Source organism: Mycena indigotica, assembly GCF_014461135.1.
Source record: "Mycena indigotica strain 171206Taipei chromosome Unknown Mind.scaff0002, whole genome shotgun sequence".
Taxonomy (NCBI): Eukaryota; Fungi; Basidiomycota; class Agaricomycetes; order Agaricales; family Mycenaceae; genus Mycena; species Mycena indigotica.
The window spans coordinates 5603311-5619458 of record NW_023503001.1 but is presented as its reverse complement, the minus strand read 5'-3'; the positions used below and the strand labels follow the sequence as shown (position 1 = coordinate 5619458).

General features: G+C 54.2%; 1 protein-coding gene across 1 annotated transcript; it reads left to right on the top strand.

The window, feature by feature from the left end:
• Positions 1–3686: 3686 nt before the first annotated feature.
• MIND_00278800 (CxC2 domain-containing protein) lies at positions 3687–7695 on the top strand (the record flags this gene model as incomplete). The annotated part of the gene is made up of 15 exons (XM_037359660.1): positions 3687–3723; positions 3770–3876; positions 4052–4072; positions 4125–4427; positions 4485–4694; positions 4739–5143; positions 5193–5386; positions 5438–5600; positions 5653–5801; positions 5847–6277; positions 6331–6513; positions 6563–6701; positions 6770–7298; positions 7343–7457; positions 7505–7695. 15 exons carry the CDS (start codon positions 3687–3689, stop codon positions 7693–7695), a joined length of 3177 nt encoding a protein of 1058 aa, XP_037224755.1.
• Positions 7696–16148: the final 8453 nt, after the last annotated feature.

Here is a 16148-nt window from a genome sequence, read left to right as displayed (position 1 = left end):
GGATGCTTCAAGCGATATAGTGCGAGTTTATGCGACGCACCTCTGGGGCGAAACTGTTCTGAGCTCGCAGCAGCAACCTTATGCATGGCCCCGAAGTCGTCGTCGAGCGTGAAGTTCGGTTTATGGAGAACAAGATACTGGAATGCTAAGTGAGGAGGGTGGGCATGTACTTGGCATGTAGAGCGCATACTGTTTCTTCCCTGGTCGCGACCACCGTTTTGATTTGTCCCAAGAAAGAGACCCGAGCATGTTCGCCAGTCTTCATGTCCGCCAAGCTGCGAACTTTACCAAGCGGGAGCTCTTGAGGCTGGGCGAGGATGCGAGGAGGCAATACCACATTTTCCATTAAAGGTGCGCTGAAGAATCTTGACATAAACTCCGCCATCCTGAGCGACCGCTGAAGTAAGTCGATTATATGGCGGCTGGCTGAGTTTTGGCAAGCGACGTTTTGGGTCTGATCAAGCTCAGCTCAGTGGTGGTCACAGACTCACAGTAACGCCGAAAGCGTCGGGGCGACCGTTGGCCGTTTGGTCTTCAAAGCGTCGACCCGCATCCCGCATGAGAGAGTTGTCCATATGACTGGTATTTCTACGCGGTGAAACGTAGATAGTACATTCTATATATCTTTCGAGCTAGAAAGATGAGATGCCGCTCATAGACAGAATGTTCCCGAGTCCCTGGTTGGTACATGCCTCCCAGGCCATGCAACTCCACCCAGTCATGATTTAGCAGCCTCCGAACCTCGTCTCTCAGCCAGTCGTAGGCCTTCTTCTTGCCATTTTTGTCGATCTTATCTCTTAATGTCCGCTCAGGTTCTGCTCCGCCCACAGCAAACGTCCATCCACAAGACAAGTGAGGTTATAGGTGAATTCCTCATTGTTGTCTGGCTCATCGGCCGCTTGGATTTTTGACAGGTCGAAAGGCGGCCGGGCAAGCCAGTGTTCCACGCCGTCCACATCGAAGTCGTCTTTCTGAGCCTCCTTGAAGATCCAGCACTCTTGCCGCAGGTCTGCACAGCCCCAGTCCTCTACCAGGTCCGGTATACGCAATCGAGAAAGCTTTGACTTGGCCGTTTTGCGACGACTGCGACTACGCCTTGATTCCTCACGAACACGGTGTCCTCTTATATCTGCTCAGCCGCAACATGGGAAGCTAGACAATCACGCACCTTTCGCTTTTCTCGTACTTGGTCCTGCTGAGCTTTCGAGAATCAGAGGTAGGAGTTTGCATGAGGTTGTGCAGATGAGGTTACAAAGAAGAGTGTGTGACCGAAGCTGGAATTTCGCCCAAATACTGCTTTCCCCATATTCATATCTTACTATCCTAAAAGCTGAACAGTCGTCTTCGGGCACATCAGTAGACCGTATTACCAAAGTTTTCAGACCTATAGTATCAATAAATGGCACAATTTTTGCTTATCTTTTTGGTACGACTTTAAGATCAAGGTCGATTAGTCAAGACCGCTGGGCTCAAATTTCCAGGGCAAACCGCGACATAGTCCCGTTTGACTCACAAATAGCAGCAATATAACGCAATGTGATTCGATTTAGATGCTAATTAATACGGCGGTCGTAGCGAAGAAAACAGCGACCAAAAGGAAAACTAGCTACGGGCTCAAAGTAGCTACGGGGTCATCGCAAACATTGCCACACCATTTTCCCAACGCCGTCGAGCGGCCTCGGCCTGAGCCTGGGCGACTTTGCTGCTATGAATTTGCGCCTCGTACTCTTTGTTGGTTCGACAGCCGTTGTCTACCCATCGGAACAGCCCCCCTGCCGTATACTGCACGAAAGAGTTGCGCGTCTCGCAACTTCGAATAGGCGTGTTAGAGTGGTGAATTGCGGCGGATGGGATAAGGACTGTGGCCCCCGGAGGAAATCGGAGAACCAAGCGTAGGTTCCATAGGGATTAAGTGTCCGCCTAGGTCGGGTGGAAGTCGCCCAAGGCTGTAATTGCGCACCAGCCCCATGCCAAATTGCCGAAGTCTAGGTGCGGCCGGCTGATTGCGCGGCCGAAGTTGAAGCTGCAGGCGGCAAAGACGCCGCGAGGGGAAGGGCCAGCCCAGCCGTAAGGAGGGCTTCCAGGAAAAAAGGGCTGATTGAGTGGATTGGTAGTAGGCAAGCAGTAGAGGGGCCCATAAGAGCATTAGAGCTAGAAAAGAAGATAAGTTTGAGACTTTGAAGGAGGAATGACGACTTACTTCGCGTAAACCCAACGACACGATGAAAATATGGATGTTCCATCAGTTCGTTTGTGGCCTCAGTGTTGGCGACGTTCTGATGTAGGATGCCAGGCTCCTACGAGAATTAAAGAGAAGAATAGCGGGTATGTGCCGCTCACCGTCTGTCCGCCGCCGTGGGAGACGCCTCGCGCTACGGACGCGAAGGCAGTCTGTGCACGCCTATGCTGCTGATCTGCCAACGAAACCTTGAGCTGGCGTTGTTGTCGATTCATAGCGTCATTGGCCCCGGCAGTTAACGAACACCACTCGGGGTCGCGAGGGGCCCCACCTAGAACAGCTACAACCCGCCTTTCGGAGTCTTGGATGGGGATGGTGTGCCTAAAATAAGAGCGATAAGCGGGAGTCTGGTCTGCAGCGTGGCGTTGACTCACTGGCCGTCCCAGTTTATGTACCGAAAGCCTGGGCTTCCGACCAACCTGTCGGTCTCTTCTTGAGAGTATTGGCGTCCAGCCAGCCCATATCCCTCCGGCAAGGGGGAAGGGCTTTCCACGGACTCATCCAGAGCATCCTGTAGCTGACAGCTCCTATCGCCAATCCATCCAGGTCGCGAGTGAGCGAGGTTGGTCGCGTTGAAGGCGGTCTGGACGACGTGCTTGGTGGCGCAGGCTCGGCGGTCGCCGGCAACTTTTTTTAGCACGGTATCGCCGCGTTTGGTCGCTCGACGGCGATTGGACTTTCGCGTGTTGTTGAGCTTGGCGTTTAGGTTTGTCGGCGGAGAACGGGTGGGGAGAGGAACCTGGCGGGCTGCAATAGTAGGCGGGCTTGTTTTTTTTGAAGCGATTGTGGCCAGGCGGAGGGCGTACGGTCTGGATCAACGAGAGCTTGGTCGGGTTCGTGGGCATCAGGCTCGAGGGCGCTGGCTGGGGGCGTTTCCCGGAGCACAAATGATGCCCTTGGACGAACAGCCGCAGAGAGCGCCAGCTCGTATTGGGAAAATTGGCGCCCTGAGCGCGTAGTTCGGCAATGAAGGGGGCTAAAGATGGAGTCAGTAGGAGTGCGACCAAAGTGCGACACGAAGGAAGTGGGCGCCGCCTGCAAACCGTACCCGCTATCTGGCGCCGAGGTCCAAGGGCGGTCTCTCTTTGCTGACCAGCGGTCATGGCTTGCAGGCGGCATGGGAAGGGTAAGGAATGGGGGAGACGGCATACGCTGGAAGTCCATCCTTCGCTTGAGGGTGAGGGGGGGTTAGAAAGTGTCGTGCGACGAGTGAAGCCGCTGGGATACGCTTGGCCATGGGAAGATGAATCAGGGACCAACGTCAATTTGTCATGACGGTTGCTTGGCGACGCCGCGTCTCATATTTAAGCGTTTGAACCTTGACGATGTGGTCAGTTTGTCATGTCCTTGCCACCCAATCCTGAACTTGCCAAAGGCGAATCCTACACAAATGTAGACTTCATACACGCAGCACAAAACGGGTACCCCATGACCATCAGCTACGACTATGCGTGCCGAAACAAATGTCGCGGTCGAGTTATCATGTGGGTCATCGTCCGTGGTCGCCGTCAGCCAGCTTACCTCTTGTAGCCCGAGATCATCTAGACCCTCTCCCGCGCCTGTCGGAGCCCAGTCCCAGCAGATCGTTTGTGAAGTGGCGGCTATTGAAGTGGATGCTGAAGGCGTTGTGGAGTAAAGTAGGCACCATGTGAATATACGGTCCGATACTTCCGAATGTGACGATCGTCCATGATCGGAATGCATGCTTGTTCTCCTGACCACTTGGAGACTTGACTCTGCCACCCAACGTAGTGGCTTTGCGCCGCAAATTGCGCGTTAGTGGCTTTGTGCGAATGCTGAACTCCACGGCAGCGCCTTCATGGTCTGTGTTCGGTGAGTCCACCCAGCCCTAATTCCGCTCACAACGTTCTCTATGGCTCGTCAGACCAAAAAATCCACCTTTGAAGTCAGCTTCGCCATCCACAATCAGAGCGCCGACCATACGTACCAGTACAGTGCCGATGGCCGCCGGGTCTACTCTGCTGTCAACAATGTGGCTCCCCGCAAGCACGCTCGCTTGGAGCCGGACGACGAACCCGAAGAGTATGCGGATTGGGTTGATGTTCCAGACAGTGACACCACCCAGTTCGCTGCGGTGGCCAGCACGCTGACGTCGGACGAGGGATACTTTCACCAGATTCAGGAGGGAGAGGCAAGGGGCGACAAACGCGCCAGATACATCAGCTCAGTGCGTTTCCTTCCTTCACCGTTTCGTGTTGACTGAATACTTGCCCTGACTTATTAGGATAATCCGATGCAACTGTGGCGCGAAGTAATGCCCGATTTCCTGGACGCGATGATATGTCAAGATGGCCTGGGGATGTCTCCCTCGTGCGGCACTTGCGGTCTGTCAGCTGCTTCGGGACGCCTGTTCCGTTGCCAGGATTGCGACCACTCTGTGCAATGCGAGGAGTGTTTACGGGCTCACCAGCGGACGCCGTTACACTGCATACAGGTCTGTCTGCCTTTCTACCACTACCGCCGAGCTGACTCATCTAGGAGTGGACGGGGGAGTTTTGGGTTTCCGCAGCGCTGCATCGTCTTCACATTAACGATACATCCCCGCAAAGCTTGCGCGAGACATACCAATTGGGCCACCACGGTGGCGCATGTCCTCTGCCCGCAACCGTTGATACACGCACGATGGTGGTTTTGGACGTCGGTGGAATATTCACGCTCGACGTTTGCTTCTGTGGCTGCTCAAACAGTTTGCAAAACAATCACATCGCCCAACTTATGGGGAACCACTGGTATCCGGCGACAACGCTGGAGCCTGGGACCTGCGCAACGTGGCGTGTGCTCGAGCTCTTTCGCCAGCTCAACGTTGTCGGCAACATCAACGCCCACGACTTCGTGCGCTCGCTGGAAAAGCTGAACGACCCAACAATGATGAATCAGACGCCGGTCAGTACGATTTTCTCTTACAGCTAGGGCAACTCTAATGCTTCATTAGGATCGATACGTGGCATTCGGTAGAATGGCGCGTCAGTATCAATTTTTGAAAAGGGCCAAGCGGAGTGGTCTGGCCCACGTCGAGGAGGGCTTCAAGAATGTCGAAGCGGGCAAGCTGGCAGTGCCCTGTTGGGCGTGCCCCAAACCGGGCTTTAATCTGCCTGACGGCTGGGACAAGTGCAGCGAAGATGACAGGTCCGTTGGCTTAAACTGCGCGTTTGTCGCGAGAATGCTAATAAGCACTAGATTCTTATACTCGTTGCTACTGGCTCTGGACGCCAACTTTCGCCTGAAGAATCGGCTTCGGACGAACGAGAAACAGGACGCTTCTCTCGGGCCAGGCTGGGGCTATTTTGTGGAGGGGAATGCTTATAAGGAGCATTTGCGAGACTACGTCGCAGAGGAAGATGTAAGTCTCGCTGGGTGAGGCCGAACGGTATATGCTGACCTTCTTTTTTCAGGTCAGCACTTGTATCGCCTTTGCGGCTCTTATGCAGAAGGAGACAAGGCTGACAACGGGCCTACGAATCTCTGGGGTGGGCGGCTGCGTTTGTGCTCGCCACGGGGTGGTGCGAGCGCAAGGGATGGGTGATTTGCAAAAGGGAGAGCGGTAAGAGTTTGACATCTTTTCGCGGCGGGGCTGACATTAAGGCAGCTACGCCAATATGGATTATATATTCCTTCACGCGCTGGGAGACACAAGGGTGAAGCGTCTGGTCCTATCCTACGACATCGCTTGTCAATGGAAGCAAAGACTGCGCGAGCGGGCTCTGACGATCCTGAGCAACGCTCAGGTTGTTTGCCCAACCACCGGCCTCACTGTGGATAAAGTCCCCAACCTCACTGACTACGAAATCAAATTCGCTGCCGGTTTGGCATGCGGCCGCACGCAAACGGGTTGTCAGGCCACCCACTCTTTGAGCTATGCGTGGGGCGTGGGGCGGACGGACGGGGAAGGAATAGAGCGTACTTGGGCGCTATTAAACCCAATCGGATTCTCGACGAAGGAGATGGGCGAGGGCAACCGACTGGACACAATTGAGGACCGTATCGATCATCTTAATTTCGAAAAGAATGTCCGCCAGGGTAAGTTTATCTGTCGTTCTATGATGATTTAAACTGAAATCTATCTATCTAAGGCGATGTTCTTGCGCGAAAGCTTATCATCGCTGTGGCCGAACGAGATACGCAGATAAAGCAGTTTAAACGAGTGGACGACAGCCTCGAACCGGGAGTTCGTAAGGATTGGCAGAAAATGGTGGAGAATTGGCTTGTCGACAATACTCAGCCCAACCCATACCTGATCGGGGCCAATGGCGACGGTTCGAAGGTCTCCTTGTGTCGCTGCTTACTTAACTCACGGTGTATCAGGTCCGTCAGAGGCCAAAGTTGCGGCTCAGCTGAAGGCTGCTGAAGTCGCAGAGGCAAGGGAGCAACGAGGGGAGTTTGTTGACGGCAAGATTACCGCCGCGGCCTTCGTCAAAGGCTTGCTACATCTGGAGGACCTGAAGTACGTTTTTTTTTCCTCGGGGCAGTGCTTAGGATTGACTGAGGCGGATTGTTAGGCGAAGGATCAAGAATGAGATACGCGTTGGCGGCGTCTCTGCCCGAACGAGCAAGCCAGATCGAGGAATTGAGAGTCTCCTTCTTCAAAAAGCTGCACGCAATCCAGCAGCAGCAAGAAATTTACATGTCTGGCGTCGGTGGCCTTCGAAGGTTAGACGAGGAACGACGAGATACGGACCAGCCGCCCCAGAAGGCAGAGGATGTCAAACTCTGGCTTCCATCGGAGTTGGGGGATCGGCAAAAATGGGCCTGCAGGAAGGGGTTGTTCGAACTAGAGGCCAAATTACGACAGGCGCAGTGTGGCGACGCCTTGACAAAAGTTCGAAGCCTGCTGTATGCCAAGACGCACTTGATCTTCCATCGAAACGCTGCCTCAGTGGGCCAAAACTCGACAACTCGGTCTGCAACGTTAATCGGCCGTATGGTGGAGAAGATAACTAGGGAGGCGACCAAATATCGGCAAGCATGGGTAGCCCTTCGACGACTGAAGGGCGATGACTTCGCTCCCGAGTATCGGAAACTGGAGGATAGCGATCTGAATGTGCGTGCGGAGACGGAAAGCGACGATATCAAGGGCCCGACTAGGTCGGCTGGGGTCGGCCCGGCCTGCCCGAAATGAGCCGACGGCCGCGCAGGCCGGGCCTGTCTCTTGGATTTGGTTCATGGAGGGAGGGGGATGAAGAAGTCCGGATTCATGACGGTAGGTGGCATTTACTGTTGGCGCGCAGAATGCTGATCTGTCTATAGCGGTTCGTGTGCAATGGGCCAAGGCACGGGCGCGCCGTGACCGATGGACCGAAGAAGTGTTGTTGATTAGGGAGGAAATGCGGAGGGTTTTGAGAAGCCTGTGGTCAATCCAGCAGCAGTGGCTGGAACGCGAGACGTCTCGTCCCAATGCCCGGCCGGGCGTTGCAAGAGGGCCTTGTGGCCTATGCTAAGAAGCAGCGACATATTCATAGTTTGATTGCGAATAGGTTTGTGTTGGACTGGAGGCACTGGAAGCAATCAGTGGCGAGGGCAGTGGTCGGAAAGGAGGGGGATATTTATCAGCGGCTATTGGTAGGAGATCCGGATCAAATTTAATTATAGCTGTCAGATCTGTCAATGCCAATATTATGATGCGTCTATTGGGAACCTGCGTCTGTGATTGGCTTTGAGGAAAAGGCAAAAAGAGCAAGAACAAAATGGGCCAGCTACCTGAATAGGAACAATTCTATCAAATAGGAACAATTCTATCAGTGCCATCAGGGCCATCAATACCATCAGTGCCATCACCAAAGTGCCCTAATGGCCAGCTACCTGAATAGGAACAATTCTATCAGTGCCATCAGTGCCATCAATACCATCAGTGCCATCAGTCGCCATCACCAAGTGCCCCAATGGCCAGCTACCTGAATAGGAACAATTCTATCAGTGCCATCAATACCATCAATACCATCACTAAGTGCCCCAATGGCCAGAACAATCCCATCAGTGCCATCAACAGGCTGGGCGCTCCCCATCATTACCATCAATAGTGCCAGCCATGAACAGAGCCTCTGAATCATTACCATCAGTACCATCAATAAGCCCCGAGCCTCCCAATCATTACCATCAGTACCATCAATAAGCCCCAAGCCTCCCAATCAATAACCCGGACATGAGCTGGCTTCCGATCAAATGTAGCGGGCTGCCAAGCAAACTACAAAAATTAGCTATGATCGCTGGGATCGGCCAGCGCATCGTAAGGTTGACGATGGGATCAGTAAGATCAAGCGCATCAGCCCAGTAGATATGCCGCAGGAGGCCGGGGATGGTTGCTGAGAGGAAAGGTGCTGGGGAAGCTAGGTGTGGATGGCCCCAGGTGCAGCTACCCTCCCCGGCAACCGATTTCCCAGCTGTACCTAGTACCGCAGGCTAATTCTTACAGCTACGGGTGGTCAGTGGCTTGGCGGACGTGCCGAAGTCTTTGATGAATCGTCGGTAGAAGTTGAGGAACCCCAGGAAGCTTTGAACCTCTCGCAGGTTACGAGGTCGGGGCCATTCGGGCACGCCAGCGACCTTGATCGGGTCCATGCGAAGTTGTCCATTCCCGACGATCACACCGAGGTATTCAACTTCGTTCCGCTCGAAGTCGCACTTGTCCGGTTTCAGGTACAGTTGGTTATCCTTCAGAATCTGTAGGACCTCTTTCACCGTTGCGCGCGATGTTCGGAGAGGTCACTAGAGTATATGAGGATGTCGTCCAGGTACACGATCACGCGACCCTGGGAGATCAGGTTGGAAAACAATTCGTTCATCATGGATTGGAACGTGGCCGGGGAGTTGGTGAGGCCGAAAAACATCACGAGTGGTTCGAATAGGCCCCGATTGGTAACGAACGCGGCCTTCTCTTCGTCGCCTTCTTTTATGCGGATGTTGTTGTATCCCCAACGTACGTCGAGCTGGGTGAACCACCGGGCGTTACGTAACTTATGCATGATGTCCGATATGAGTGGTATCGGGTATCGGTTCTTGATAGTGATCTTGTTTAGCTTCCGGTAGTCCTGTACGGGCCGTAATTTCCCGTCCTTCTTCTTGACGAAGAAGAACGGGGATGCGTATGGGGATTTCGAGGGCCGAATCCGCCAGGTTGCCAAATGTTCCTTGATGAATGCGTCAAGCTCTTTCTGTTCCTCTCCTGATAGGGGAATGCAGTGCCCTTTGACGGGTTCGGCGTCTGGGTGTAGTTCAATGGCATGGTCCCACTTCCTCCGTTCCGGGAGTTTGTCGAAGTCCTGTTTTTCGAAAACCTCTTTGAATTCCTCGAGATAGTGCGCGGGTACACTCTCCTCGGTGGTTCGGGGCTTCTCGGCAGCGTAGGCGGCGGCGGCCAGTTTGTTGGCCACGCTCTGCATGGCCCGGATGTGGGCGGGCGCGTTCGAACCTTCGTCGTAGATCCGCGTGACGAAGAGGCGATCCCCTTTGCCCAGGGGTTCGTTGTCCTCTTCGTCCCATTGTTCCAGCAACCGGGCCCGCTTGCACTCGGGCGGGCATCGGGTGAAGGCGATCGCCCCTTCACGCCAGTCGATCACGGGATTGTGCTTCTTGAGCCAGTGATGCCTGATGATCACGTCGCTATTCCCAGTGTCCGTGATGGCGAATGTCAGAAGTTCGGAGTGATCCTGAATGGTGACTCGTAAGGCGGGTAACGTGGGTGATCGCCCCGTCGGTGAAGAAGGACAACTAAGTCCAAGCGAGGACTAGATGTGGGCCGAGGTCGTACCGAGGGCGGCGCTGCGGGAGGAGTAGATGTGCGGGGTAGATTAGATAAGATTTACTTAGCTTTTGCAGTAATCGTAGAACTCGGGCTCGATGTAGCGCTTTCGCTCGCGCCACTCTGACTTTGAGATGGGGGCAAGAAGTAAGGGATGAGATACTCTCCTATTCGACACATGAAACCGTATCTACGCGATCGAAAGGGGTGATGAAATACTTTGTAAGTACAGAGACCATGAATCCTAAGCTTGGTTAACAACCACACACACAGCCAGGTAGAGGACAATTCGGATAGGGTGGCGACGCTGCCGCCTCCAGCGCTAACTTCGGGATGACCAAGCCCGTGTTGATGCGCACCCCAGTCCCGCCGAGCTGCCGTGTGGTCGCAACTTCCGCTTCGGATATAATGAGATAAGGAGGAGGGAGGGAATAGAGAAATGGACAGATAGAGGAGTAGAGTAGAGGAATGTGGCTGTTAACGCCCGAAGATGGTCGTCACGTGGAAGTCGCGTGACCGTGATAGCGACGTGGAAGCCAGATGGCACTTCCACAGTTTCGCCCTCGGAATCGCGCTGATTAGTGAAGGTGATTGTGGGGAATAGAATAGGACTGTTGAAAGGCATGTGCGCGCCGTTCGCCATCGAGGTACCAAGTGTTGTTGAGTGCTGAGACAATGCGAGCGAAGTTCGTGAGGTGTGACTACCGAGATGAGAGGCGTCATTGCGGCCGTGTTGCGCCGGATGGACCGTCGAACATCTTGCTCCCACTCGCCGTGCTCGTATTGGACTCGGAGGCCAGTGCCTCTCTCGTAAAGTGGCGGTTTGTATTCCGGACTGCGTGGTGCGTAGATGAAGCGCTTCATCTGGCGGATGAACGTTTCCGAGTTCATTGGTTCGTTGATGACGCCCGTTCACGAGACGTGGAGGGTACCGAGCTGGGACTATACCCCCGTCGCGGAGGTATTGAACGATTTCGAACCATGAGAGGAGAAAATCCCGACGGTAGACGTGAATGCAGATCGGTAATGTAACGTACTCACCTCCAAACAGATACTCGTGTTCTTCCTCGTAGCAGTACTTGAGTGTAACGTCGCTTCGCGAATAAGCTGCATATTGGTGGTTGTCGATCTGGTACCCGTCAATGTCGTCATCGAAGCGGTCGGGGCGCGGCGTATTGTCGTAAGGTCTTGGTATGTGCGGAGCTCCAAGCCAACGGTCTTCAGGTGGATGGAAACCTCTATGAGTGCGGTTACAGGGCGCGCGCTCCATAGATTGAGAGTGAGAGTCGGAGAGAGAGAAAGGGAAAGGAAGGAAAGGGGGAGATGTCGGGTATAAATGAGCTCGGACCGCTCTCCTGTTCCGAGGCTGTGAGTGATCGACAATCAATTTGAAAACTCAGCTCTAATTTCCGCGATCCGCGCCATAGCCACGTCGTACCGAAGGTCCGGATTTTCGGCTTGGCGGGTCGGCGCAGCCAATTTCGTCTTGAGCGTCTGGTTTTCGGGCCGGAAGTAGAAGAGGCGGAGGCGCCGAATGTTGACGTGTCCTCGAAGGATGGCGCCACTAAGCTCGCGCAGAACAAAGGAGTCATTAGCACGTTTTTCATGAATGATATACGGGCCTGCATAGGTCCACTTATCTTTGTCTCCCTTAGTCTCATCCAGCGCGGACTCGCGCAGCCACACGTACATCCCCGGCTCGTAGTCTCGGAAGTCGAAATGGAAGTGGTGGCGTTTGTGCAGGTCCTCGATAGCGCGACGACGCGATTCTCGGAGCTTGACATTGGCCTCAGCCATTTTGGGGTCGCGTCGCTCGAGCTGACGAGCGCGCATGGCTATCAAGTCGTCGTGCGTGAAGACAGCGTCCCAGTCGAGAGTCTGCCAAGTGATTTCAGCTAAGTCATATGAGAAGAGCGGATGGACACCATAAAGGAGGAAGTAGGGCGTGAAGCCCGTGGCGCGCGAAACCGTAACTCGAATTGCGAGCAATACGGGATAAACATAGCGGGGCCAGTTGCCCTTCTTGTCGCCACATAGCTTGTATAACGCGCTAACCAGCGGCTGATGCGATCGTTCGACTCGGCCGTTGCCCTCCGGGTGATAGGCAGTCGAGAAGATAACGCGGCAGTTGTATTGCGTCCGCAGTAGTTCTTGCACCTCGCCTTTGAACTCGGGGCCGCCGTCGAAGGAGATGATTGGGATACCGCCGAACCTGCAGATGAGCACCTCGTAGATAAATTTCGCCACATAATGAGATGTGAGGGACTTAACAGGGCGAGCCTCCGGCCATCCAATCGTTGACTCGATAGCGTGGATGATATACTTGAGTCCGTTAAGTCCTTCGCGCATGTGAATGCAGTCGAGTTCGAAGTGGCGGAGGAGCGGAGATTGCCATGACTCGTTGAAAGGCAGATGCGGGATTCGTTTAATGGACTTTTGACATTCGATGCAAGATCTGACAAAGAAGGAGATGTCAGAGTACATGTTCGGCCAGTAAAAACGGTCACGTAGCTGAGCATAAACAGCATCTCGGCCTCGGTGGCCGCATTCGTTGTGCGCCTGGGCCATGAGCTCGCCGCGCTTGCTTGGAACATCGACCACTAGTCGCGGTAGTCGGTCAGAATTCTTCTTCGGCGCCAGCCAGAGCCGATCCTGGTGGAAGAGGAAGCGCCGAGCTCGTTTAATGAACGCGGACTTAGCTCGATTGTCTGAACATCGCTGGGGGTACTCTCCATCCCTCAGGAATCGCCTCAGCTCGACCCACAACTCGGGCGAGTCGTCATCGGGCACTCCATGTCGATGGCCCTTGTTGGTCGCCGACTCACGAGAAGTCACATCTACGAGGGGGATACTTTCGGAGTATCGCTCGCTCGCTGTATAAGTGAGTAGTACTTGCTCGTTTCCGAGAAGGAACAGGGACTCAGCTTCGACTAAGGCCGTTCGGTGGAGAAATTCTGGCAGGGGTCGGATATCGGATCGGACGTCATGATTGACGTTTAATCGAGCGGCGATCAGAAATGATCCCCGCGTTGTCGGATCAAAAGCTGCGTCGGACGTCAGCTGTTCGTGGAGTCGGGGTACCGCGGTCGACAACGACTGGCGGTATATGGGGAGGAGTTCGTCTGGGGCTCGCCAATAGTTGCCTATTGAAATTTGTAGTCTATGGTGTAAGGATTCGAGAATAGACTTAGCTTCACGTCCCAACTCTGCACGCGCTCTGCCGAGCATGGCGTCTAAGACGGCCTCGGAGTCGTCGACCTGGTCATAATGTTGGTCCTCATGTGCTGGTGGTCGACGCGAAAGCGCGTCCTCGAGTTTGAAGGACTCGGCGCGGACATGTTGCCATTCGAAGTCGAATAAACGGATGTAAGCTACCCAGCGCAACATCGGCGCATTCGGAACGTCATCCGGAGCTGAAATCATTTTAGCTAGCGATGTTGCATCATACTCTAGGCGAAAATGCACTCCCCAGAGGTAATGCCGCATTTCTTTCAAGGCTCGGAAGAGGCCGTAAACTTCCGTTTTGGGTTGGCCGTAATTCGCTTGGGCAGCACCGAATGTGCAAGAGCCGTAGATTGCGGGGTGTTTCTCGCCGTCTCGGATTTGGTACAAAACCCATCCGGCGCCCATCCAGGAGGAATCGCAGCCGAAGACAAGCAGGCCCTCGTCACTGTCGCGGGGTTGGCGTGTGATGGTGCGGGCGGCGTCATAATCGAGCCGAATCAGCACGGGGGTAGATGTTACACGTTGTTTGAGGGTGACGATGGCTTCTCGTGCCTCGTCATTCAGCTGAAACTCCGTAGTGGGGTTTCGTAGTAAGGCAGTAAGCGGCTTAGCTATTAAGGCGAAGCCTCGTATCCAACGGCGGCTGCCTCCGGCGAGGCCGAGGAAACTCCTCAACTCGGAGATCGAGGTGGGTAATGGCCAGTCGAGAACTCGTTGGACGAGTTTGGGGGCGATCTTCCAGCCTTCGAGGGAGACGACGGTCCCCACAATGTGCAAGTCGAATGCCGCCAACACTGTCTTTGCGCCAGAAGCTGTTATTCCAGCAGCAATTAACGTACCGAGAAAATCGTCCAAATTCTGTGCATACTCCCACACGAAGCGCCGAATTTGTGGGTTATTGGGTATTGATTCGTCGTTGTAGCGGCTCATAGGCCCTTTGATGCCGGCGTCATCGAAGAAGGCACGTGCTTTGTGCGGGGCGATTGGTTTGAGTGCGTGGTCGAATCGGCGGTTGAACTCGTTGGGTGCGTTTGCGTAACCGTGGGCCATTGTGACTTGCTGTTTAGGACCCAGTGGCGAGTGAAAAGATTGCATTGCTCTGGAATTTTCGTGAATCCATACGGCATCGAAACCTGAGAAGAGGTCAGCAATCCCATATATCGCATAGCCAACAAAAGATTCTGCGAATTCGTTGATATTTGGGACCATCGCGGCGTCGAGTATTGTGACTGCGTTGAGCGGCTCGAGGTTTAGAATCACTCGTACGGGTGGGTCGGAACCTGGTTTCTTGGCCACAGGAAACATAGCGCAACGATAACTCGACACGCTTGGCTCGAAGCGTCCGTCTCGCTCGCCGTCAGCGATGACTTTCCGAACCGCTGGCTCCAACGCTCGTGGTATGCGAATTGGCGCTGCCTGCCATGGTGTGTGTTCGATGGTGGGGAACTCGTAGTCGGGGTAGTACTCTCTGGAAAAGAAGCCTTTTTCGGCGAAATTCCAAGCAAAGGCAGACTCACGGGTGACGACAATAAATGCGAGGAGGTTTCTCTCTTCCTCACTGAGTATCCCTGGTTGAATGTTGGCTAACATGGCTTCTAGTCGTTCGCTCGTGACTCGTGTCCCAAGCTTAATGGTCTTGTAGTTCGGGGGATGGACAGGGAGTTCGGTTGGCTTGGCGCGGGGTATATCGCGGAAGAAATGCTTCCTCGGGTCAGGTTGGTAGGTTGGCACTGGTCGTATTTTCCTCGCTACGGGCTTGTATCGGCGCTTGGCAACGATCGGCGCCTTGGCGCCGGCGCTGGTCCGGTAAGTGTGGGTATCAGAGAAGAGACGCGTCGTCCACGGTGTTGGTACAACGGAGTCAAGGTTGACTCCTGTAGATATGGCGTAGTTCATTAAAATAGTATCGTATTCTGGTGGTGGTGAAATATGAAATAAGGATTCAAACTCGGAAAACTCAGCTTGGCCCATCAATGCCTCGATAGATCTTCCCAATGTATTTGCATGGGGCGCGGGGAAGCTCCTAGACGCGTGCCCTAGCACCAAAAATCCTCCCCCTCAGGGAGCTCCTCGACGTAAGCAGCATGGTGTGAGTGATCAGTGCCACGCGTCATTGCGATCGCGTTCCGCGGGTCGGCGGGGTTAGTGATGGCGATGCCTATCGTGGGTTGTCCACGACGCTCACCTTCCTTCCAAAGATAGAGGCTGACGGCGCCTCCTCGTTCGTAATCTAGACGCGCACAGAACCATTGCAAGAATGGTTGGCCCAGGATCATGTCGTGCGGCCCGAGTTCCTGGTGGGAAATGAAGAGGTGGTGGGGGAATTCGTGTTGGCCAATGCGAAGCGGTACGTCTGTCGCACAACCTCGCAGCTGCTCGGGGTCGCCGTGGATGCCTTTCAAGGCCCACCGTGTTCCCTGGTAGTCAACAGCGAGTGAACAGCGAGTTGGTACTGATAAACTTGCCAGGTTTAGCTCCGAACCCGAATCTATCATTGCCTTCAGCTCTACACCGCCCACCGTCACTGTTAACGACCCAGTGGTCATCGCAAAGAAACGACTTGTCGGTGGTGCTTTCGCCACCGCGTTGCTGTAGCGAACGAGGAAGTCTTCAAGCTCGTACGATGGTTCTGCTAGCATTTCTTGTGGCTCGCTACTCTGAATCTGCGAGGATAGCCGAATCAGCTCTTCTGCATCACCAAGCGAATACTCAGCTTGTTTGCTCGAGTACTCGCGTTTGGCTCGAGTCTGCTCGCTCATGAGCTTCTGCAAGGCTGGGCTCGCACCTATAATTTCGAAGATGGGGAGCGTGACATTCGTCTTGAGGATAGTCTCCAAAATTCCTGGTGGGTTAGCGCGCTCCTGTATCGCAGATGTTATATGATACTTATCTTGCGTAGGCTTGTTCGCGTCCCTCATGACAACATCTTCG